This window comes from Haliotis cracherodii, unplaced genomic scaffold (assembly GCF_022045235.1).
Source record: "Haliotis cracherodii isolate W230 unplaced genomic scaffold, xgHalCrac1.p SCAF_5, whole genome shotgun sequence".
In the NCBI taxonomy this organism is placed as follows: Eukaryota; Metazoa; Mollusca; class Gastropoda; order Lepetellida; family Haliotidae; genus Haliotis; species Haliotis cracherodii.
In genome coordinates, this window is record NW_027266308.1 from 55,467,086 (window position 1) to 55,491,353 (window position 24,268).

Genomic DNA, 24,268 nt, shown 5'->3' on the forward strand with positions numbered 1-24,268 from the left:
CCCGTTAGTCGCCTCTTACGACAAGCATGGGTTTCTGTGCTGAAGAGAGTATTCTAACCCGGGCCTTCACGGGTCACGACGAACAGTGGAAAGATTGTCACGGTGAATGCTGTAGCTAGACGTTGCAGGGGTCATTATATACATGCACCTCGAAAGTCTCAAAAGGTTTGAGACTCCCCTGAGAAGTCTGGTAACTGTTTATTGGTACAGCTCGTACCATGGTATTCCGCGCACACAGCACTGCAAGTGAGACCATATTTCCGGCAAGTGCATCTTCTTCTTTTTGAAATTACAGCAGATGATATCATAGAGTGCTGGAGGTGCTACAGACTGATCTGACTGTATTGGTAAGCAACGTCCGTCTATCATGTGCCATCCCCACGAATGGATTCACACTGAACCCTTTCCACTCCATTATCTGGTAGTAGACACGGGGGCTGTGGTATTTTGTGGTTGCAGAGGATGGTGACAGAATTTGTGGAATAATCTTATATCTAGCTGATATTTTACGTGCGCTCCATTATTTCAGTAGGTCCCATATCCGGTAGGTTGGAATGGAATGATTATACCTATTGGTAAACAATGAAGTTATTACTGGAACAGAATTTATTTTCGTCAATATTTTATATTGATCGAGGGAGGGCAATTTCATTCAGTATGTGTTGTTTCATGTTTACACAGACAGCCGTAACGTGGAATAAAATAGTTCATCAAACGGAGCGGATGCATGAGTGTATGTATGTTTTAATATGTTTTCAACGACTAAATGGACCAAAACGCAATTCTATGTCAAAATAAAGATGGGATTTGGAATCCTTGAAGTCAGAACCGCATAAAAGAGTCTTTATTCATGATCCTATGACTTTTGGTTATGAAGTTGACCATCTTGGATTTTGCCAATGATCGTCGGCTTTGCCACCCCCCAACATGAATACATTTCTTGTAAACAAACATATGTTCCCGTAAAGCAGGTTGATCATACACATATGCTCATATCACCTCTCTTTTTGTGGAACTATTTTATTCTAGTTGTTGTATGGCTGTCAGTGTAAACATGAAGTCACACGTATAGATCTAGCGCTACCTCCCTCGAGGTCTAAACTATTGATATAAAGAAATATAAGAATTTACTGTGTGTGAGGTCATTGGAGTATGATTTTTGTTTGTTTGTTTGTTCTTTAACGCCGCACTCAGCAATATTCCTGGACTGTAAATAATCGAGTCTTGACCAGACAATCCAATGATTGACATCATGAGCATCGATCCATGTATTTGGGATTTGATGACATGCATCAACCAAGTCAGCGACCCTGACCACCCGATCTCGATCGCCTCTTACGACAAGCATAATCGCCATTGGAGTATGAACCTTGCATTGGGTGAGTGCGAAACATTGAAAGAAAGTCGTCGCAAGTTGCGAGGTTCATACACCTCTATGATGGTTCATACTCCAAAGAACACACACAAAGTGAAGTCAATTCTTGAATAAACGAAGCTAGTATTGTCTGCAAATAATAGAATAAAAACGTGACTGGGAGCACAAACACTGGTCAAGGGCTTTGTGGTACTCAACATGCAAAATCACATGCAATCAACCTGGTGATCGATAGTGTCTGCCAAACCATTTTAGAGGTCACATAAGACAAACGCACTCATCACACCCTTACCCTGTGTGAGGGGGACATGTTCTTGTGTTTGTAGCACTTTACACCATGGAAACTAAGCGAGTATAAAGTCTGAAGGGGGGTATTTAACTCCCTACGCAGGCGCTTCGATTCGTACATAAATAACGTTACGGAGACAGTGGGGTGGCCCAGCGGATAAAGCGTTTTCTCCTCGTGGGTACGATTCCCCAGAAGGGTACAATGTATAAAGCTGTTTTCTGGTGTTCCCCTCTCTGATATTGCTGAAAACAACGTTATACCAGTTACCCAGACGTAACATTACATGTATTGCTATGTATATATATTCATTTTCAAATCCCTAAGATGTGTTTACTACTTTCAAAATATGTGTGTCCCCACCCTGAATATTAATTGGTCAGTCCCTGAAGACTGCCTACACATTGATTGAGAGTATTAAACGGAACTGATGCAGCGGCACCGAGCAGGGACACATTTTATTGATGGTTTGTGGGATACTATGAGTCTTGGTGCGTAAAGACTCGATAGCTCTGGCCCAATGCACACATTCTAGTTTCTGTCGGACCCTGCTTCCTTTGTAACCTTTCAATGTCGAACATCTGCACTTTGACACTGGACGTCATGACGCTGACTTCGATGAAGTACTCCTTTTGGGCACTATCTACAACTTGGGTGAAGCTGACGCCGCCATTGTGGCCAAACCGGTAACCTGGAAACAAATAGATACACGTTATAGGTCAACAATTATATATACCCATACTCATTCACTATATGATCACTCACTGTCTCCCTTACCTAAAACCCCACCCATTCACTCACTCCTCAAGCACACATTCACTCACTCTTCAAGCACTCAGTTACCACTCGTTCACCCCTCACTCACTCACTTCTCAAGCACTCACTTATCCCTCATTCACACGCTCACCTCGGCATTTACCCCCTCGTTCACTCGCTCCTCCTGCACGCGTTTACCTTTCATTCACTTACTCGCCCCTTTCATCCCCTTCCCTCACCTGAGATCCTCCCGGACCACCACTGGTTGGTCGTAGTGTTATCTGGGGAACACTTATCCCACTGTAACGCGTAGGTCATGGCGTAGCCCATGCGGAGGCGGCTGATGAGGTCATCCTGGGTGGTCACCTCTCCGCTTGGCGAGGACAACTTGTTCACAACAACACCCCTGGAAGCAGTATTTGTAGCCATATGGGTTCCTCTACTCTTTGTAACATACTGAGATATGTTAGGTAACTGCCGACCGTAACACATCTTGCTGAATAAGGAACACATGTGCAGAAATGCTTTTGAACTAAGCGTTTCGATATATTAGTCTCAGTCAGATGGATCAAAAGTAGTGATTCTGCGTGAGGTCTCCTGTGATTTAGTATGTATTCACAATCCTTGGTCTCTTACTTGTTCCTGTATAATGGGAGTAAAAGGGAGAGATATCCCCGTGTGCAACCAGTAGCTAACAACTAGCAGATAGCACTCCATTAGGTGTCAAACAGATGATCTGATATCAATTGGCATCATCCTACCCACCCATCCAAGTAAAATAGACAAAGTTGTCATGTAGACGTTGGTGCCAAGTACTTTGTTCGCTCTCTGACATCGCTTCCTGAGAATCTCCAGAATCCAGAGGTCTCAAGACATGCATTTGATACTTTCTAAAATGATGGCCTTACCCGTCTGTACTTGCACACTGAATAGAGCCGGTTGAAAGAAAGGCGGGAGCATCTTCGTTGACGTCCGTGATCTCCACAAAGACTTGGTCGGCACTGACGGATACTTGAGTGAACCTTACAGGGCGATCTGATCATCGGCGATAGAGAGAGATAAGCTGTCACAAGCATATATGTGTATTTGCTGTGCAGATACACCTCTGTCCAAGTAGAGATAAGCTGTCACAAGCATATATGTGTATTGCTGTGCAGATACACCTCTGTCCAAGTAGAGATAAGCTGTCATAAGCATATCTGTGTATTTGCTGTGCAGATACACCTCTGTCAAAAACTGTCATCTGAGCACTTCCCCACTATATAAACCTGCATTTAGTTCCGGTCTTTGCAAACATTCTTATCAAAACTCTATATTCCGGGTACCAGCACTAATATTGACTCCAAATTATGCTGACAAACCGTGATACATGTGAATGTCTAGTACTGTACTGAACCAAACTTGTGTCCCCATGTTTACTTATGACACTGACAAATTCTGAGTAGACCGACACTCTGTCTAAATCGTCATGTTCTGCTGATCCGGGGTCACCTGCATATCATTAATACTACAACACTGGCTATTACACGATTTGATAGACATATAGAAGATATATGACAGGGAAGACAGATGGGTCTACACAGGTACATGTACGGAATGTACATGCTGGGTATACATTGACACGCATAGGTGTCTGTACATGCTGGGTATACGTTGACATAGATATGTGTCTGTACATGCTGGGTATACATTGAGATAGATAGGTATCTGTCCATGCTGGGTATACATTGACATAGGTGTCTGTACATGCTGGGTTTACATTGACATAGGTGTCTGTACATGCTGGGTATACATTGACATAGGTGTCTGTACATGCTGGGTATACATTGACTGAGAAAGGTGTATGTACATGCTGGGTATACATTGACATAGATATGTGTCTGTACATGCTGGGTATACATTGACATAGTTATCTGTACATGCTGGGTATACATTGACATAGATAGGTATCTGTACATGCTGGGTATACATTGACATAGATAGGTATCTGTACATGCTGGGTATACATTGACATAGATAGGTATCTGTACATGCTGGGTATATATTGACATAGGTGTCTGTATATGCTGGGTATACATTGACATAGATATGTGTCTGTACATGCTGGGTATACATTGACATAGGTGTCTGTACATGCTGGGTATACATTGACTGAGAAAGGTGTATGTACATGCTGGGTATACATTGACATAGATAGGTGTCTGTACATGCTGGGTATACATTGACATAGGTGTCTGTACATGCTGGGTATACATTGACAGAGAAAGGTGTATGTACATGCTGGGTATACATTGACTGAGAAAGGTGTATGTACATGCTGGGTATACATTGACATAGATAGGTATCTGTACATGCTGGGTATACATTGACATAGGTGTCTGTACATGCTGGGTATACATTGACAGAGAAAGGTGTATGTACATGCTGGGTATACATTGACATAGATAGGTGTCTGTACATGCTGGGTATACATTGACATAGATAGGTGTCTGTACATGCTGGGTATAAAATGACATAGATAGTGTCTGCATGTGGTTGGCATGCAATGACCTTCATAGAATTGTGTATAAGCTGCATGTATGTGTCGTGTATACTTTAACCTCACACACAAGGGTCTCTGCAAACATTGTTCCAGCACAGATGTACATGTGTCTACAAGCGCTGGATATACATGTACTCATACACCTGTGTATGGATATACCGTACACGCATTGACTCTCTCTATATATGTGTGTATCTGTACGCGCTGGGCTTGCATTAATGCGTTTGATTGAGTTCAAGATGAAACCCCATCTCGTTGATGACATGGTTCAACAGTACATGGAGTACAGTTTCTGCTACACTAAATCAGAACCAGATGTGACTTTTCCGTTTTCGTAGCTTTTAGTGCAGATCAATAGATATATGCAGGCTGTGATTTGATGGTATTGTGTAAGAATTGTTATGTATTTTAAATGTACATACATCAAGTAATTAAAACTGACCATGTTTTTTCTATATTGAGTGCTGTCTTTTTCAACATGATGACTTATGCTGAATGTGACCAAAGATATTTTCAAGTAGGTGACATTTGGTGCGGAACTGCGGGTGGTGTGTTTAGCTTCCTGTACTCAGAAAAGTAGATGGCTGAGCTGGTCATTTTTTTGTTTTTATTGCTGCTCTAAGGCCAAACTATGCACACACGAATAGGTAATAGCTCTTAATTATTTAAAAAATAAGATAACGTCGCTATAGAAGTCTATGGAAGATCATTTGGTTGTGTGTAACCTAGAAGGGGTGAATACCTACCTGTAAGGTTATATCTTATCCCGTTGACCTTCCTGGTGATAGAGAACTCTACTGAGAACTGTGCACTTCCCTCGTCAAAGATGATGGCGTCGTCAACCCTGTCCCCCCACGAGAAGGATGGGATCTGCTTGGGCAGACTGTTGCTGCATTTACTGACATTCAAGTCGTAGGATATCTGCCCCCCGACTTGTAGAAACTTGATAGCATCTCCAAATGATAGCTGTGATGGTTTGCAGGAGCACCCGCCTAACCTTGGTAAAATGGGACATGGTCGCTCAAACACTTGTAATATAGTCTCTATTATTAAAGTCGATTTTCAAGGGCAGGTGCTTTCTGTTAAAACGTAACTGTCACATACGTTATATATTTCAGGGACCGCAACTCAACACTTTGTAACAACCTACATTTGCTAATACCGTTGAAACTGATTCAACAACTGACCTTAAACTATTTCAAAGTCATGAAAGAATGTCGGTTATTTGGGAAGTGAGTGAATGCGTCAATGGAGGTTAACGCAAACGTTGGCACTATCCCAGTTTTGTCCCAGCGGCCTGTAAGTTTCGTGATTCTGTATCAAGTGTGGAAAACTAACTACTGATAACGTTGATGACGTTTCTTTATTTAAGGTGTCTGGAACCTCGTTAACCTGAACTCATTACATCATTACATATAATTTAAGACGATCTCACTATATTACCACTAAGTAATCCGGGATATGGTAACTATAAAACGTCAACACCAGATAATAACTAGCCTCGATTTTCTGCCCAAAGAGATACTATTGGGCGTAAAAGGCCAAATAGCTTTGAAAATTATATAAATGGATGACTGAAAATCACTTATGACAGCAGGTGTTTGAGAAAAGGGTTAGCATGTCCTGCTCTACCGGTAGCGCCCGCAACTCAGAGAATTTGCATAATAAAGTAAGTGCTTGAATTTTGCTTGACACCGCATCGACACTACACTTGTCTCGAACAACGGGTAAAGTGTACTATCGATGGCCCCAAATATATATCGAGGTATTGAGGTGTCACAATTACTTGTTTTCTCCCAACGACACGTTTAAAGAGTTCAGAGAAGAGAACAATAATTTCACAATCACCAGCAACTGTTATTCTTATAAATGAAATGGTTATAACACTCCGTGTCCTTGGACTAATAACGGGAAATTTTAGAAAAATTAAGAGAAAGACAATGATATTATTCAAAAGTATTAACAATGATGTTTAAGTCAGAGAATTTGAACGCCGCTTTGAACAGTATTTCAGTTATACCACGGTGCGTCACCTTGGTGTGAGAGGAAAGCCTGAAGTGAAGCATTTCTCAGTCGTTTACCACTTTGGTGAAACCAACGAGCACGGGTATAGTGCCAGCAAACATAATCAGCGCCAATTTAGCACAGGAACCCATAAACAATAGTTCCCTATACAGCAAATAGATGTCTATCATACAACATTTTCTTATGCTTAACTCACGTACATAAGCCCAGTAGCGATCACCAACAGGTAGGTTTCCATGTCAACACGTGCCCTTATTATATATACTTCTCTGTCTTCTTTATCAGACAATCCAGGGTGTTGAGTCGCTTCTGTAGATAACCGGTGGTATCAATGACTTCTCGATTGCGAGTGTTGGGAACACTATACTACCGGCTGTCACACGTGACGCGTCATGAGAAGATGAGTTGCTGGTTTATATGTTCAAAGGTTCATATGGACCATTGTTCCTGTACTGGGTAACTACTATTGGTCATGTTCTGATATCTGATAGCTTTGCATAGTGATAAATGAAAGCAATATACTGTCAGCATTTGTAATATATGTGCAGGGTCTCGTAATGAATGATCAAAACAATGTAGGCAAATCGTCATCTAAACATTGCGGATGGTTTCAACAAGGGGCAGCGATCCACCTCGGAAATACGGTATGTTCAAATGCATTCGTCACCACTCGCCCCTTTCCGTTACCTGCTAGACCTACTCGTCCCCAACCCCAACCCCACCCCTATCGATGAATGTTATGTGGGAAAATACGACAAACCAATCAGAATGCGCGTATGACTTCGTCAAAGAATCCCTCAGGAATACGTTTTGATTTTACATATGTCTTGCATCTAAAAACATAGACAAGACATAGTTAAATGTGTTGAATCATACTGTATAATTCCGCATGTCCCGTTGTTCCTTAAATTGCATCTGAAATACATATAATTTATGGTGAAACATATGTGAACCAGTACGCAACGAGTAGACAAATGTTCTAGGTATGCCCGTTTGCGCTAAGGCGGAACCCGGTCGCCAAAATGGCCATGAGAAGGGTACGAGTCGGCATGTTGATCAGAAAGAACGCTTATGTATGTTTTCGTGCTAAGGAATTCCCAGGGGTTTCTCCAGAAATGTGGAAGTAGTCCGTCAGTCTTTACGTCATTTCAAGAACACGGTCTCGTGAAAAACGTATGAACGTCAATTTGTGTCGTCCATACACTTATGAACGTCAATTTCGCGGTCATGTGACCGACCTCTCGTCCAATGGAAAAGCCGTATATCGTGTAAGGTGATAAAAGGCACCAGACTATCTTCAATTAAAGGCCGAAGCCGGCATTTGGTTGAGCAGGTTAATTCTAAGCAGTCAATGTCTGTATATGATCTGTGTTTCTGTAAATTCGTTGAGTAAGCATTATCGTAAATTTGCAATAATATTCAAACTAGAACCAGTCATGTGTGTGGCTGCTTGTACTATTCCGGCCGATTTATAGTGCTAGCCCACTGAGATACCATGCCGCAGTTTAACATGAATACCTAACTCAGACACAGTATACTGACTCCGAGCCGACCAGTCCTTGTTTTAGCCCCTTAATGCCGAGCGCCAGACAGGCGTAACAACAAGTACCATCTTTTAACGTCATTTGGTATGACGCGGCCTGGGATCGAACCCCGGACCTTCCGCTCTCCGGGCGGACGCTCTACCACTGGACCACGGCGGCGGTCCTAATGAAAATAATTGAAACACATGTAACATGTAAAGTTCAAAGTAAAACCAAATGTTGGGACAAACAAAGGGAGAAACTAGTAATTTTATTGGTCTATCAACTGATTTGTGAACAAAAACACTTAATTTACTGAGAATGTTTGTAGATTTTAAGTGTATCTCCATATATGCATTTTTTGTTGGCCAAATGGGTTGACTCCGATGTTTGTCGCGAGTACATGTACATGTCAATTGTGACGTTAGTTTCTGACGTCAGCTCAACATTGAAGACTGTAATGAACCCCAGGCCAAGGAGGCGATCCGAAAATACCATTGCTCCTTTCTTGTTGATCCGAAAATCTGAAAAATAGCATGTTGAAAGAGTAAGTAGTTTTAAATGCCATAACGCCTGTTTTGAAAATACTTAATACCTCTAACCTCAATTCAGGTCCGTAAAACCTCTGAAGTACTATCGACATACGTTAGCCTAATAAACGCGGTAGAGACAGTTGCAGAATTATCACTTTACTGTAACGGAATAAGAACGATGTGGTTACGGATTTAGCGCGGTATTGTTGCAGAATTACAATGATTTGGTTGCTGGATTAACACGGAATAGAACTAGAATACTGTTAAAAGCGGGGTTAAACTCACTCACTCACTCACTCTTTCAATCATGTAACATAGCAGCTGTTTACTAATACTAAAAAATGTGTTCATGTTCACGGGGGTCTACTAAGTGATTCTGCGTACCTACGATTCTTCCAGCGTAGTACTGTTTGGCATCTAATGGTTGTACAGGTACGCAGTGGTAGATATCAAAGACGTAATACACAATCCCCCCAGTCATAAGCGACATCTGAACATCTTTCAACGTCGTCAGTAGAGTTCCTTTAGGCGTCTGAGCAAACAACTGAAAACCCCTGAAGAAGAATGGAGGAAGAGTGAGACATTCTGCTTTTACCAAATTCAGTTTTAATTTCAGATTCTCAAGGAACTATAGGAAAACTATACTCACTCACTCACTCAATATATATATATATATATATATATATACAAAAATGAGGTAAATGTTCACTCGGTGTACATGTAATATATAATAAAATAATAAAGGCCACGTTAGTCCATCATCTTCACTGAAGAGTTGTCATGAGAGAGCGAAAGTACTATGTATGAAACTGATATAAAGAAGATGACGTGGACTTTATTATTTTATTATATATATATATATATATATATATATATATATATATATTCCAGCAATATCATGGCGGGTTCACCAGAAATGGGCTTTACACATTGTACCCATGTGGTGAATAGAACCAGGGTCTTCGGCGTGACGAGCGAACGCTATAACCACGAAGCTACCCCACCGCCCTCATATATCATATATATGTAATAGTTCAATCTATCCGTTTACCATCCACAGAAGAGTTACTCTCTCTCTCTCTCTCTCTCTCTCTCTCTCTCTCTCTATATATATATATATATATATATATATATATATATATATATATATATATATATATATATATTTACGAATAAGCACCCTTGGTCGTTTCCCTCGTTTTTGCAGACAACTTGTGATTGGTCCATTACACTTCCGGTAGCGGGATTGATGTCGTTCATACCCACAAGCACATCTGGTGAGTCGTCAAGGGCAATGCCTGTTGACCTGATAGCAGGACCTGTATAAAACAAGATAATTATTATTATAGCCTACATTGAATTATTTGTAGTTGAAGAGTAGGGATTGCTGTGTTCGTGTGTATATGTGTGTGTATGTGTGTGTGTGCGTGCGCGCGTGCGCGTGTGTCTGTGTGAGTCAGCTGGTTGTAGAGTTGCGGTCTAATGGGGCATTACAAACCAGTTAGATTGAGGTGCCTCCCGTCGACCTCCCTGTCTGAGCTGTACGTCAAGATGAACTTTCCAGTAGGGTAACTGGTCACGTAGCCATTGGTGATGACATCCCCATACGAATACATCGTAATGTTGCTGTAGATGTCGTTGGTGCATTGCTTGATGTTCACGAAGTAGCTGAGAGCTGCGGCGTTGATGTAGTAGTCTAGGAACTCTCCTGGAGTCAAGAGCTTGGGCGTCCAGGCAGGCAGACTTCTCGGTAAAATATGTGTGCTGGTAAGTCTATATAATACTAAAGGCAAAAGTGAGAGGGTAAATATAAAGGTATCAGTATTCTCAGGATTCGTTATGCAGAGTTGCTCCCCTTAGATCAGGATCGAATCCAGCAGTTGTACCGATTATAATTCTTTGTTCGTCGGCACCATATCCGCTCTTGTTGATTTTAACAAAGTAAACCACATACGTGATATGACTGAAAAACTTCCAAAGGGGCATAAATTCGAACTCACACTCTAAGATTACCCGTTAAAGCGAATTACAGCACAGCCTTTTCAACTTGGCCAATCGTTTTCTAATCCCCCTCCTCCCCACCCCCAACCCCAACCCCCACCCACCCCCCTCCCACCTTCCCCGGCTTCGACCAGCCCCAACACCAATCTGACACCAAACCTCCCATCTTCTGTCACCTACTCTGACACCTACCCACACCCTTACATCAAACGTTCAGTCTACTAACCCTAGGCCTCTCCACCCCCCCCCCCCCCCCCCCCCCCCCCACATGAAATACTTCAATTCCCCTACCGAATGACCGCTGGGTATGATCAACTAAGCACAGAAAGAAAATACGATTAAACACTTTACAATATCTTAAACAATACCACACAACGTACAACATACCCCAGAGGAATACCTAACAGAAGAATGGTCAAATGGCACGATCGGGTCATGATGGCGCCTTCGTGTACGACAGCAGGTGATTAGATTTAATCTGATTTCTGTAACGACCCACTAACCCGTTTTCTACTGTTTGTGTCGAGATGGTATTTGTAACATTCAATACATGTAACATGGCTGATGTGCAAACAGTTTAGAAATTTAATATTACGTAAAGCGGCCCCGTTCCACAAAGCGAGCATATACTAGACTATATAGGTTAGATACAACCATGTAGAGGATCATATATAGACAACCTAGAGCATAGGTACATACCTAAGTGAAATGATATACACACAGGACAGCTAGCAGGAACATTGGCAGGCTTCACAAAATCAATTCCCGGTGACAAGACTTGACATAGTGACATTTAATTTGTACACACCCTGTGGATGATAAGACGATAAGAGGAAATTTAATTGGTTTATCAAAATGCCGTAAAGGTTTCACGGTTGTTTTGTTTGTTTGTTTGTTTGTTTGTTTGTTAAATCAAAGGCCATGACATACAAATTTAATGTATTCGCGTCGCATATTTACAGTCTACAACCCAATATATGTACATATTTCGTCATTGGCTGCAGGGTGTCAGTACTGTAATAGAAAGGAAGATACTAAAATTTAAAAGAAAATACAATTTCAAATACACTATTAATTTCCCCAGGATTTTCGTGTTCTTCACAAGTATTATGGTGAGGTATTTGTTCGTTTTCATTTCAATTTGAGGTATGAATTTCCCAACACGTATAATAACGTAGGACCTTCTTGAGGGGGGGGGGGGGGGGGGGGGGGGGGGCGTTGGAGTAGTTGGAGTAGTCTAGTTGCTAAAGCCCATTTTTGATGTCCTCTGCCGCGATATTGCTGGAGTATTGCTAAAAGCGGCGTAAAACCATACTCACTTACTCACTCACTCACTCACTCTTGACAAATGGTTTCTTGTGTACACAGTGAGGAGACTGATCAATCTGTAAACAATATAGGTTATGTGGTCAGCGCGTGAATTCATTGATAACTGATAATTGTTGACAATAATTAACTAATGTTCAGTTATCGAAACATTCATGCGACGCCCGTTACATGTCTATCATTTAGGCAGGGTAACAACAAGTACCGGCCGGGGATCAAATCTCCGACCTTTCGCCCTTCCGGGCATACGTTCTATCCACTTCGGAGGCGACCGCACGCCTTCTACGATGTCTTGTGGAATTATTAAGATTGTTAATCTATCTCCTGATCATCAATCGCCCTTTGGGATGCAAGTTGAGCGTTACAGTCACTAAGAGTAGTTGATGCTCTTATGCATAGTTCACAGCATAGGACATGCACATTAAAAACATTCGTGACCAACTCGTGTTATTCCGGGACAAGCCGAATAGCGACTCGTGCACCTCTTGTGGCCATTTTTGCGAGAGCCGTTCAATAAGTTTTGCAACTTGGTCATTTTTGTGGCAGGTGTGACACTCGTCATAACATCAGGTTGACACGTGTCATAACAAGTTCCAGACACAACAATAAGTTAGATGTGATGGCTTCATTCACCTAAGGGTGGTCACAATCATGGATTCTCTCAAACATGAACAACGCGCTGTAATAAAGTTCCTTACCAAGAAGAGATGCAAAGCAAAAGAATTGCACAGGCCGCCATATGTGAATGTGGATTCGAACAGTTTAATCACCCACCCTACACCCAAGACTTAGATCCAGTGACTATTTCCTGTTCCGGCAAGTGAAATCTGCCCTACGTGGAAGACGCTTCCAGGATGACGAGGACATAAAGGCTGCCACAGAGGCGTTGTTAGAGGGCCAATCCGCGGATTTTTATAAAATTGGTATTAAAAGCTTGAAGGACAAATGGAATAAGTGTATTGTGGTCAATGGAGATTATATTAAAACATAAAGTGCAAAAGATATTCTTCGACTTGGTCGTTTATAGAAGTTGCAAAACTTATTGAACGCCCCTCGTAATAGCTATTTGTTAAACACAAAGTCAAGACATGATCGGATCATATACAGGGGACGCTTTATTCACCACAGTACAATCATACATATCAGTTGCCATCAATCGAGCATATCAAGTTTGTGGGGACGTTATTTTATACACACCAAACCCAACCGTCCCTATTGTGTACTTGCATGTTTTCGTAACTAACTGACTTGGATTTCCCTTTTGTGAATACGTGTACTTCTCCAAGGTGATATCATCTGATGACGTCATCTTGATTGTTATGATATCCATTGATAAATTACTGTTCACAACCCGGTAAGTGAAAACGACGCTCCCGTCCTCATCCAATCGATACTCTGAAAATGTCGTTAACATTCACTTAGCTATCAGTACAATAAGTTTAGAGTTGATGTGACGCTTTCTCTTCTTACAACTGGCGCCCATGCACACCGTAAACGGTAATAAACAACAAATACATGATCATTCTTCGGTGTAAATATTATGGTAACCTGATAGAAAGGAATAATGGTATTTCTTATTGGACATATAAGCTGTAACTCTATTGTGCTCTGTTATTAAACGTATTTTGGCATATGCATGTGTTTCTGCTATGACATGATGAAATATTTGGGTTTTAGGTTTAAAACAATAAAAGCAAGTGCTTTAACATCACAGTAATACACTAAAGCCTTCGTAGTAGACGAATTTATTCTGTATGTGAAATGGGACGCTTACGGAAAAAATGGAACAAAAATACACGGAAAAAATAATCGCTGACAACACATGTTTGGGGAACCATTGCACAGATAGCATCCAACCTAGAAATACCCTTAGCATTAACACAGGACAGAATAACGGCATCACATACATACCATCAATAGGCCCGGCATCTACATATATATGGGTATAGTTCTTGGGCCTGGGTTCGCAGTATGTGGTGTAGATGCTGTACGATAGAAGAGACCCCTTCAGCAACTCTCCTTTGATGTCATCAAAAACTAACTGCTTTCCTCCTGGTGTTTGAGCAATTGGTGTAAACCCTGAAACATTAAACTAAAAATCACTCGTTTTTTCTAAATTGTGCATTATTTTCAAAGTCATTAAGGGGAATCAGAGGAGGAAATACAGCTCAATTACAGCGAAAGAAGTAAAGATACGAAATGTCGAATATACCTGTCATGGCCCAACACTCCATGTGAAGATAGGCCATTCTGGTCAACGTCTTTGGGTCATAGTCGTTTATATAGACGTAAGCATAGCCGGTGGCATCCATCTGAACACCAGTGAGGCGGGACGTGGGTCCTGGGTAAGAGGATGACGAAAATATACGAATGAACTCTTAAAGCAGAAATATATCTTCAAATTATGTTATTGACCATTGAGTTTGAATGTGTGTCAGATTGCCTGTGACAGAAACATGTTTATGCCAACTTAGAAAAACCACAAGAAATGCATAATGATAGTTTCAGATAGTGTCACACCCACCACTTCTAGTTTCGTGTCTGTCATCCACGTAACGCTGTCTCCAGAACGTGAGGTTGTTGAGAGGGCCGTACATGACGTAGCGGCCGTGTCTGATGTCGTCTCCAAAGTCGTTTGTCTTGATGGGAGGCGATGTCTGGGCCACCGTCTTGCAGCCAGTCATGTTGACAGAGTAACTGAGCAGGGCCCCCGCCAGGAAGTGATCAGTTGTTTCTTCAGGTAGCAGTGGTCGTGGGTAAGTAGCGCTGCTGCTGCTACTGCTGGTTGATTGAAACAAACAGACACGTCATCCTATGCATGTTAAGTTTCGAACTATAAAGATATTGGCCAATGGAATGACGATGCAGTACTGTCAAACTGATTTTCAATAACCATTATTGATGTGTTTTCGTTTATTGTATAATTACAAATCATTTTAGCTCGGGACAGGGTAATGCTAATCCGCTTTTGGAATTAGTACTTTTTAAGATACCGAAGATCAAGAAAATCAGTAATGCACAGTGTTGCTATTGTGAATACAGTTTGGATTTATTAAGATGCTTATAATTGATATGACGTACATTTATACACAATACGTTCAGGCTGCATAAAGCTTCAATTCAATTATTGCTGTTTTGTAGGTGGACTCTAAATAGGTCTTCGCATTTCAAGGCTCACCATGGTATAATATATATCAACTGTGCTTCAAATACAGTTCAATAACAAAAAGATTATTCTGAAATGAAATAATGCATCTTGCAATACATATTCATGAAGACATATCCTCCTCTTTAAGGTCGTGATTCAAAATTTGCATGTGGTTGTTCCTGCACGGCGTACCATTTGGATTGTTGATATTCACACATGCAGTTTTTAATGTGAACAGCACACATGCTTGTTTAGCTATCAGTTGCTCATAAAAAACACTTTTGTTCAACCCCTTACAAGCTTGATGAAATCATCGTCTCTGTGCCGTGGGTAATAATATGCTGCAAACAGGAACGACGCAATAACATTTGCCAGACACTATAATGTTCATCGTAGTAAAATATTATCTCAACAGTAGGGTAACACGCATGACTTGTCATGGGCCGGTCGTCACGGCAACAAGACAACCATATTCGGATAGTGAATCTACGGAATCTGTACCAAACTGAGAGATTAACAGCTCGGAAAATTCCTGGGTTGAGGCCAGTTTGTGACAGAACTGTATACAGCCGGTTAAGGGAGCACAATCTCTGACCCTGACGTCCAGCGGTACGCCCAAATCTCGCCCACGTCACCGTCAGGCACGCCTAACTTGGTGTAGACAGTTTCTGATAAGACAAGACTGGAACAGTATACCGTTCAATGATTAGTTCAGGTTTCATCCGGACTGCATCGTCAGTTTTGGGCATGGGGAGGCATCACAATTAATGGGAGAACACGACTCATCACTGTTTTTGCCAATTTGGATGACATAAGCTACCGCGACGACATCGTTCGAGATCAGGTTCTACCGTTTGTGCAAATGCAGGGACGTTTGCGGTACCAAACGTTGCACGTGGTGTCACAGACATTTTTTAGGCAGCATAACATTGCTGTACTTCAATGGACGGCTGTTTCTCTCCCAGTGAATTATCTGGGATGACCATGTTGCTTACCAATGCAGCAACCGCTGCCCTGTAAAGAGGACACTAAGCCATCTGCTGTAAAGCAGAATGGATAAATTGGTTCCTGCTGTAAAGCGGGCAACCCTATCCTATATAATTTGGGATGTATCCCAAGATGCCAAATGTACTCGTAATTTGTAATGCAGTCCACCAACTTCTCGCCACAAGCACCATGGTGCTTCGTCACGCGTTGCCTACTTTGCGTGTGTGAGTGAAGGGTGTATAATAAGCTCTTTCCTTTTAGCAATGAACGTACAATGTATGTTCAGAAAAATAATATAGTTTCGAAGTAGTTTGGCTACTTAATGCGGTTGATCTATATCTATCTATATATATCTATATATATCTATATATCTATCTATATATATATATGCAAATGAGGTCACTACCTAAACTAGGGGTGGTCGGGTAGCCTAGGGGTTAAAGCGTTCGCTTTTCACGCCGAAGACCCGGGTTCGATTCCCGACATGGGTACATTGTGTGAAGCCCATTTCTGGTGTCCCCCGCCGTGATATTGCTGGAATATTGCTAAAAGCGTCGTAAAACAATACTCACTCACTCACTCACTACCTAAACTACTTTTAGTAATCTCTATATATGGATGTGATGCATACATGCACTTGCTAAAAAAAACTATAATTGCATAACGTTCCCAAAAAGTGAAGATATTATACTCCTATTATAAAATATTTACGATACGAAAAGACACTCGGCTAATAATCTTTACAGATGTGGCGATATTGTTAATAAATTGCAAAAGGTATAATATTGATAATAATATGTTTTGTACTTTTGGAATGTAAATGAACATGGGTAATACAGAACTGTTTTGTTATATTTTCAGAAATGATGGCATAGTGAGGTCCTATGATAAGTAGATAAGATATGATCTGGGACAAGCCGTGCTTTATGGTGTGACATATCCTGCGGGCTAAAGCGAGTATACACCCAAACAAGAAATGATTTTTCGACGGTGATGTATTTGATACGGGTATCATCGCAGTGTTTCCAAACTATTTTCAGCCGAGTGAAGATTTGATTCCGTTTGTACTTTTTGGGTCAAATCCAATTTTCAAATGTAAAGTATATTTCTTTTTCCTGGTAGTTTACATAGTGATGTACAGGTCCATACAACCGCAAATACAATACTACCTATGCACTGGTCAATATAACCAACCAGAACTACTTAAATAAGCATAGGTCGATGCAACTGTAAAATCAAGATCCACCTAAATAAGCATTTACAGATAGAAAATCAACCTACTTAAACATTAGCTCATACCTTTGGCGGTAGTGCCATAGGGACTTCCTTTATAAACATTACTCGATATGATATGAATACCAGGACTAACGACACGAGCATTGCTAGACATTGTAGAAATACAAAGGTTTGCCAAGTCAGGTGTAGTCGATAGAATAGCAATATCAGGGCTACCTAGATCTACAAAAACACAGGTGGATACAGTCTGTTTGTTGGGGTGTCGGTAAGGTAAGTATTTACCTGATCACACTGGCAAAGAGGAGAAGGAGTATTGGAGCAGTGAGCACCATCATAAAGCAGCTGGTCAACTGTCGTGTTAGTCGCCGGCCTAATCTAGGTGTGGCGTGTATCTAGGTCAGACATTTATCAACAATACCCAGTGCTGATCATGTCGGGAAGCACTATAGAGTTACCCCCCGTGAATCAGATATTCTGGGTCAGTCTGTTGAGGAAATAACGTTAAAGGGGAAGTGTACACGCAAAAATCGCTTTCTTTCTTTTTCTAAACAAAACGCAATTTTAGAATTAGTTAGTATCTGTGTTTGAAAATATACACTTATTTTTTTTCACAGTGAAAGTAGGAAGCTCACAATAGTGTGAAAGTGATATGCCGTTATGAGGCCTTCGTTTTACGAGCGAAATAGGCCTGAGTTATCCCCCTTAGATTATGACGTAATTGGTGCCAATTCAACTGGGTCCCTGTCTGTTCCCAACGCAAAAAATATCAAGGACCAGTTTGCGGTAAAACAACATGGTCTACGACACACTCCGGCGCAGTGGTGTCTCAGCATAACACAATTCTGGCTGGCATCTGAGATGCTAGAATCACAAAACTGTACCTACACCACGTGAAGCGGCTCTAAAAAAGCATGATGACGTCATAATGTTTATCAATTGGCATCAATGACGTCATATTGCAAGGGGCATAAGCCATGGTGTTTTTGTTATGGAAATAGAACACTTGGTAAATGTGAAAAATATGAATCGTTTTAGTGCAAAAAATATGTTAATTAAATATGATGTTTTTATATTTTTGTCTATGACACTTCTATGTTAACACTTTTAATGTGGAAAAAGTACAAGAAAAAATGGTTCATTTCCGTGTGAACTTGCCCTTTAATAGTAAACACGTACTAAGGATCTCGGGGTTGTGGGCATCGCGCCCCATACAGTAAGAGGACAAATAACGTAACAGACAATAAAACTAAATGTGTATATTTATAGTGATAGGACACGTTAGTTAGTACTTCCATCGTAGGTATGAGATCAGTATCATCAACATGCATGTCTAGTTTAATTTAGAAGACAGAGGTGCGGTCGCGTAGCCTAGTGGTTAAAGCGTTAGTTTGTCACACCGAAGACCTGGGTTTGATTCCCTACATGGGTGCAATGTGTGAAGCCCATTTCATGTGTCCCCCGTCGTGATATTGCAGGAATATTGCTAAAAGCGGCGTAAAACCATACTCACTCACTAGAAAAATTAGTACGAGGAAGTACAATGCATTATAGATTATAATGATATTAATTTGTTGATTACTACATAAATCGTATCAAATATAAGTTTGAAATGTTGTGCATTAAGAGACATGTATTAACTGAGTTAGTATTGTGTCACTTAAGAATGTCCATGGATCAGAATCATCGTGAGAGTACATCATGTGAAACGCTTGTAAAATATTTCACACCGGTGTGCTCATGTTTTGTATTCCCAGGATGTTCGTCACGATACAGTATTTGTCTGTTCAAAGACAAGGGGTAGAAATCGCTTTTACATACTTTTATTTTACTTATGGAAACCTTCGGGTGTATAGGACGTTTCTTTTGTTTGCAAGGAATAGACGAACTACCTTCTAAACATATGAATTATGAAACCAAGAAATGGATAAGTTATTAAGTTTTCAGGAAAGTGGTGATGGTGTTCATCTTTTATAGGTTTGTCCATATTTCAATGTTATGTAAAATAACGATGCCATCACATGATATCAGTTGAAATAGCAGTGCGACATAAAAGTACATGTTTGTATATTGGAAACTTGTAGTCTAAATACAGTTCTCTAAATGACATGAGCTATCTATCAGAAAATGCAACCTTAATGTTATGTTTATCTTTCATCAGTGCGTTTTTATAAGGATGGACTATGGCCTTTATACAGAAATAACTTTTATTACTTGCCCGTGAGATCACCCGTTTAATAAACATACAGCTGTATTACACATTGTGTAATACCAAAACGCGTGCTTATGTACTCTCGGAACACGTTTCACAAACAAATATTGAAAGCCCTCAACATCCCTTGGCTTATTCAACGACATTGCGTGTGGAGATGATAGGTCACTGAGAGTAGCTTATGCACACTCGATGACCCCAGGAACCTTTTGCTAGGCTGACGTCACATGACATTGTTCCGCCGATGGTTCTTGCAACAAAATTCCACAAATTACGTTAGCGGCTATTGTGACGTGATTGTAAACTTTGAGGTGAAAGGCCCCGTTCCACAAGGTGATCGTATTGTAGCGCAACGACAGTTTTTCCTTTGAAAAACGAAACAACGATATTACCAGGGCAGAAGACATTTTATGCATCGTAATCCACACATATGTGTTAATTACAAACTAACGAGTATATCAAGTTTGTGGGGACGTTATTTCATATACACCGAAGCTAAACGTCCCGAATGTGTACTTGCATTTTTTTGTTAATAACAGGCTTGCGTTTCCCTTTACTTGAGAAAACGTGTACTTCTCAAAATTGATGTCATCTGATGACGGCATCTTGATAGTTGATCACACTTAAAAACCTGGTAGGTGAAAACGACGCTCCCGTCTGGATCCAATCGATACACTGAAAACGTCGTTAACATTGAGCCATCAGTGTTGAATAAGCTAAGGGAGACAACTCATCATTAGGTGTCTTTGCAGCCACGGAGGGGCGCATGTCGAGCGAATGTTATTATGCGCCGCAGTCAGCGATATTCCAGCGATATCACGGCTACTGTCAAAATCGAGATTGGGAATGAGTGACAGCATAAGCTACGATATACACCGTCGGACATGATGACCCACAGTCAGGTGACTCATTGTTACCACCCGTGCCTCTTTGGTCAAATCTCACCACAAGGATGGGATAGTATAGAACTGGGGGCCCTTTATAAGCTGGAGTCTTTCGCCCTTTTTACTATCAGTTCAATGACCATTTTCGATATTTGTGAGGACATAAGATAATAATGTTATAGACAGACACGCATATATGTTTCATGTCAGAATATAGGTCTGTGTTCATTTGTGTTTCGGCATATCTTGTCCTACCGCTATCAACTGTCATGTAAAGTTGGCCCTAAGAACATGTCTGTTCACTATCGCGTGTACATACCATCAATAGGCCCGGCATCTAAATATATATGGGTATAGTTCTTGGGCCTGGGTTGGCAGTACGTGGTGTAGATGCTGTACGATAGCAGAGATCCCTTCAGCAACTCTCCTTTGATGTCATCTAAGACCATCTGCTTTCCAATTGGTGTTTGAGCAATTGGAGTAAACCCCCTGAAATAAACAAATCGACATTACACCATTAATTTGTAAAATACTTGAATCTGTTTGGTCAATCAGAAGTTTCAAATCACAGTACTCCTCTCTGATTGCAACAGCTGATTTGAGGGCATTATCATCTCGGAAGGTAATAATTGTAAAAGAGTAGTTGAAGGGACAACAAAAAATTAAACTCTGGTGCTTTTCTATATCCTACTATGGCGTCATATGTTGTGCTTCAAATTTGCGTGTCATTGATTGAAGTGAGGTGAAAACTTAGCCTTGCACACCGTTCTTAATTTTCTTCAGGGGTGTCAACTTCATGTTGTCTTAAGAAGCTATGCTCAACATGTTCAATGCTTTCCATATAAATGTAATAATGATATCAAATAATAATGTTAGGGGAAGTAAATTGCTATGTTCGTTTAATAGCAACCGGTGTTTCTTTAGTTCAGCCTGACTAACATCAACTTCAACGCATACCGCTTCACTAAATACATTCACTAAAATTAAGCGTTTAAGATTTGTCATGGTAGAACGCATTGTGTTGTTGTTATATATCATGGTTATGATGTCATTACTGTTTTCAATGTAGAGCTACCGTTAACCGTTACTTGATTCAAGCAGCCGAATCATATCTCCAAAATAGGGACTGCGTTTTTAAGTCGGGCTTGTTAATTCATGTCACTATGAAATAAAACATTTTGTTATTTCCAGATGGAATAACACACTCCCCCACATCCGAACATCCGAAGAACATCCTTTCAATGTTGTTCAAATTATAAAAATGAATGTTCAGTGAATTTTACTTCATACTTATCATAATGGTCAGGCTATCGAACAGATATGTTCAGTAATTAATTGGGCATTAAACTTTCTGCTGCATGTAAGTTATTCTTTTATTTTCATTGTTTGCGAAGAGGCAAATTATTTCGCAAATGCAGAGGTGACGGCATTCATTGTTAATGACGTCAAAGTTGGTGACTTCGTTCACATAATAGATTTACTGGACTGATGCATCCACTTCTGATCGGCAATGACACCTTTTTTCTTCATTATCTCAGATTCACGTCATCCTATGCATGTTAATCGGTCGTGGGTTACTAGAGCTGCTGGATCTAGAGGGAATCCACCAGGTTGATTAGAAACACAATTCTGATAAAAAGGGTTATGTTTCAGTTCACTTCCATGAAGGAGGACTCTGCATTATAACTATAGCATTCTAATGTAATCAGAAATGTGGCAAGCAATCGAGTATTACATTCCGTGATCTGCAAATAGTTTATGAAAATATGTTTATCCTCTCTTGAAGAAATAAGCAAAGGCCTAAATGTATATTCGTTAAAGAGAATTGTCCAGCCCGAAGCATTTTAGTACACCAAGATGGAGTTTCAAACACATAGTGCATGTACACATGTACCACGCATGTAACTGGGTGTGTCAGTGTGTCTGAATTAGGATTTGGTTTGGTTTGTTGTTTAACGCCGCACTCATAAATATATTCCAGCCATATGGCGGTGGTCTGTAAATAATCGGGTCTGGACCAGACAATCCAATGATTGACATCATAAGTATCGATCCACGCAATTGGGATCGATGACATGCATCAACAACCAGCCTGACCACCCGATCCCGTAAGTCGCCTTTTACGACAAGCATGATCGCCTTTTACGGCAAGCATGGGTTTCTGAAGACCTATTCTACCCCGGATCTCCACGGGTCGTCTGAATTAGGAGTGTTCTATGAATGCGGTATTTGCAATGCAGGTCCTGTGGGTGAAAGAAAGCATCCAATTTGTTATATGACATATGTAGAGGCATTACAGCTTTACGTAAATGCGTCCAGGTAAATACAATCAGCCCGGGCCCATTTTAGGAGGTTCTTGTGGTGGTAATAGCAGGGGTCTTTGGACCTAATTTACCAACGAGGAGTAATCGGAAGAACCAAGAAGAAAGAGAAATATGAAAGGTCAATACAAGAGAACAACCAGTCTTGATTACCCGCCGAAACTAAAACAACAGGTCTTCAGGAGGAGATTCAGATGACAACCAATAATAGAAAACGTAAACACCAGAGAATAATCCCGATCATCAGCCGAAACAGATTCCCTTTGGCGTAAAGGGCAAAATAGCTGCGAAAATAATATGATGGATTAGTGAAAAAGACACTAGGTATTCGCGAAAAGGGTAAGCATGTCCTGATCCTACCAGTAGCACCCGCAATTCATACAATTTGCATAGAAAATTAAGTATATATTCCATCACACCGACAGCAGTAATCCTGCCATGAGACGGCGGCCTGTTCACAAACCAGACAATCAAGTCATCAATGGACCAGAAGAGTGTGAGTGTGTTAATGCTTTACGTCACATCGGCAATATTTCAGCCATATCGTGACGATGGACCAGAAGAACCAGCTGTGACACGACAGTGCATTTTCTGATTTTGTTGACACCAACAAAGACGACATGTTAATTTTGAATTAACATTGCTGTTTATCAGTCAAAACAAAACGTGTAAAAAATATATTCGTTTTGCAACGCAGTTGGGGCAGTTTTAATGTCTTGGTCCTAAAATGTCTTTTGAACAGACACAGTTGAAATAATCATGTAGGCACTGTTGCTCACCAGATACAGGACCCGTGATGATTCCGGGGTAGAATAGGTCTTCAGCAACACATGCTTGCCGTAAAAGGTGACTATGCTTGTCGTAAAAGGCGACTAATGGGATCGGGTTGTCAGGCTCGCTGACTTGGTTGATACATGTCATCGATCCCAATTGCGTGGATCGATGCTCATGATATAAATCACTAAATTGTGTGGTCCAGACTCGATTATTTACAGACAGACGTCAGATAGCTGGAATATTGCTGAGTGCGGCGTTAAACAACACACCAACCAAACAAAAACTTTTTTTTAAATAATTGATGCAAAATTACACCTATTCCTTTATATGGAGTAGACG

The 24,268-nt window shown here is 40.8% G+C and overlaps 3 protein-coding genes across 4 annotated transcripts; all 3 read right to left on the reverse strand.

Moving 5' to 3' along the window:
- Window positions 1-2,140: 2,140 nt before the first annotated feature.
- LOC139442459 (uncharacterized) lies at window positions 2,141-7,222 on the reverse strand. Its single transcript, XM_071223268.1, has 5 exons — window positions 7,185-7,222; window positions 5,706-5,956; window positions 3,326-3,452; window positions 2,657-2,823; window positions 2,141-2,352 (listed from the first exon to the last, which is right to left on the reverse strand). Exons 1-5 carry the CDS (start codon window positions 7,220-7,222, stop codon window positions 2,141-2,143), a joined length of 795 nt encoding a protein of 264 aa, XP_071079369.1.
- Window positions 7,223-8,756: 1,534 nt separating this feature from the next.
- On the reverse strand, window positions 8,757-11,538 carry LOC139443298 (uncharacterized). 2 transcript variants are annotated; one of them, XM_071224274.1, is made up of 5 exons: window positions 11,429-11,538; window positions 10,539-10,783; window positions 10,221-10,359; window positions 9,425-9,594; window positions 8,757-9,031 (listed from the first exon to the last, which is right to left on the reverse strand). In XM_071224274.1, exons 1-5 carry the CDS (start codon window positions 11,476-11,478, stop codon window positions 8,820-8,822), a joined length of 816 nt encoding a protein of 271 aa, XP_071080375.1. In that variant the 5' UTR covers window positions 11,479-11,538; the 3' UTR covers window positions 8,757-8,819. The 2 variants fall into 2 exon arrangements, with proteins under 2 accessions (XP_071080375.1, XP_071080374.1); XM_071224273.1 differs by having other exon boundaries at window positions 10,539-10,813; window positions 11,429-11,509.
- A 1,927-nt stretch (window positions 11,539-13,465) lies between these two features.
- Window positions 13,466-15,128, reverse strand: LOC139444019 (uncharacterized). Its single transcript, XM_071224921.1, has 4 exons — window positions 14,892-15,128; window positions 14,580-14,708; window positions 14,279-14,446; window positions 13,466-13,762 (listed from the first exon to the last, which is right to left on the reverse strand). The coding sequence occupies exons 1-4, from the start codon at window positions 15,049-15,051 to the stop codon at window positions 13,533-13,535; spliced, it is 687 nt and encodes a 228-aa protein (XP_071081022.1). The 5' UTR covers window positions 15,052-15,128; the 3' UTR covers window positions 13,466-13,532.
- Window positions 15,129-24,268: the final 9,140 nt, after the last annotated feature.

Excerpts from the sequence above, each read along its gene's own strand:
- LOC139442459 (XM_071223268.1), bottom strand. The coding sequence starts at position 7,222 with ATGGAAACCTACCTGTTGGTGATCGCTACTGGGCTTAT. Across the intron at positions 5,957-7,184 it reads GTGATCGCTACTGGGCTTAT|GTTAGGCGGGTGCTCCTGCA; the intron begins GTACGTGAGTTA and ends CATTTTACCAAG. Across the intron at positions 2,353-2,656 it reads GTGGTCCGGGAGGATCTCAG|GTTACCGGTTTGGCCACAAT; the intron begins GTGAGGGAAGGG and ends ATTTGTTTCCAG.
- LOC139443298 (XM_071224273.1), bottom strand. The coding sequence starts at position 11,478 with ATGACCCGATCGTGCCATTTGACCATTCTTCTGTTAGGTATTCCTCTG. Across the intron at positions 10,814-11,428 it reads CTGTTAGGTATTCCTCTGGG|ACTTACCAGCACACATATTT; the intron begins GTATGTTGTACG and ends AGTATTATATAG. Across the intron at positions 10,360-10,538 it reads GAGGCACCTCAATCTAACTG|GTCCTGCTATCAGGTCAACA; the intron begins GTTTGTAATGCC and ends TGTTTTATACAG.
- LOC139444019 (XM_071224921.1), bottom strand. The coding sequence starts at position 15,051 with ATGACTGGCTGCAAGACGGTGGCCCAGACATCGCCTCCCATCAAGACA. Across the intron at positions 14,709-14,891 it reads CAGACACGAAACTAGAAGTG|GACCCACGTCCCGCCTCACT; the intron begins GTGGGTGTGACA and ends CCTCTTACCCAG. Across the intron at positions 13,763-14,278 it reads AGATGCCGGGCCTATTGATG|AGTATCGATTGGATGAGGAC; the intron begins GTATGTATGTGA and ends CGACATTTTCAG.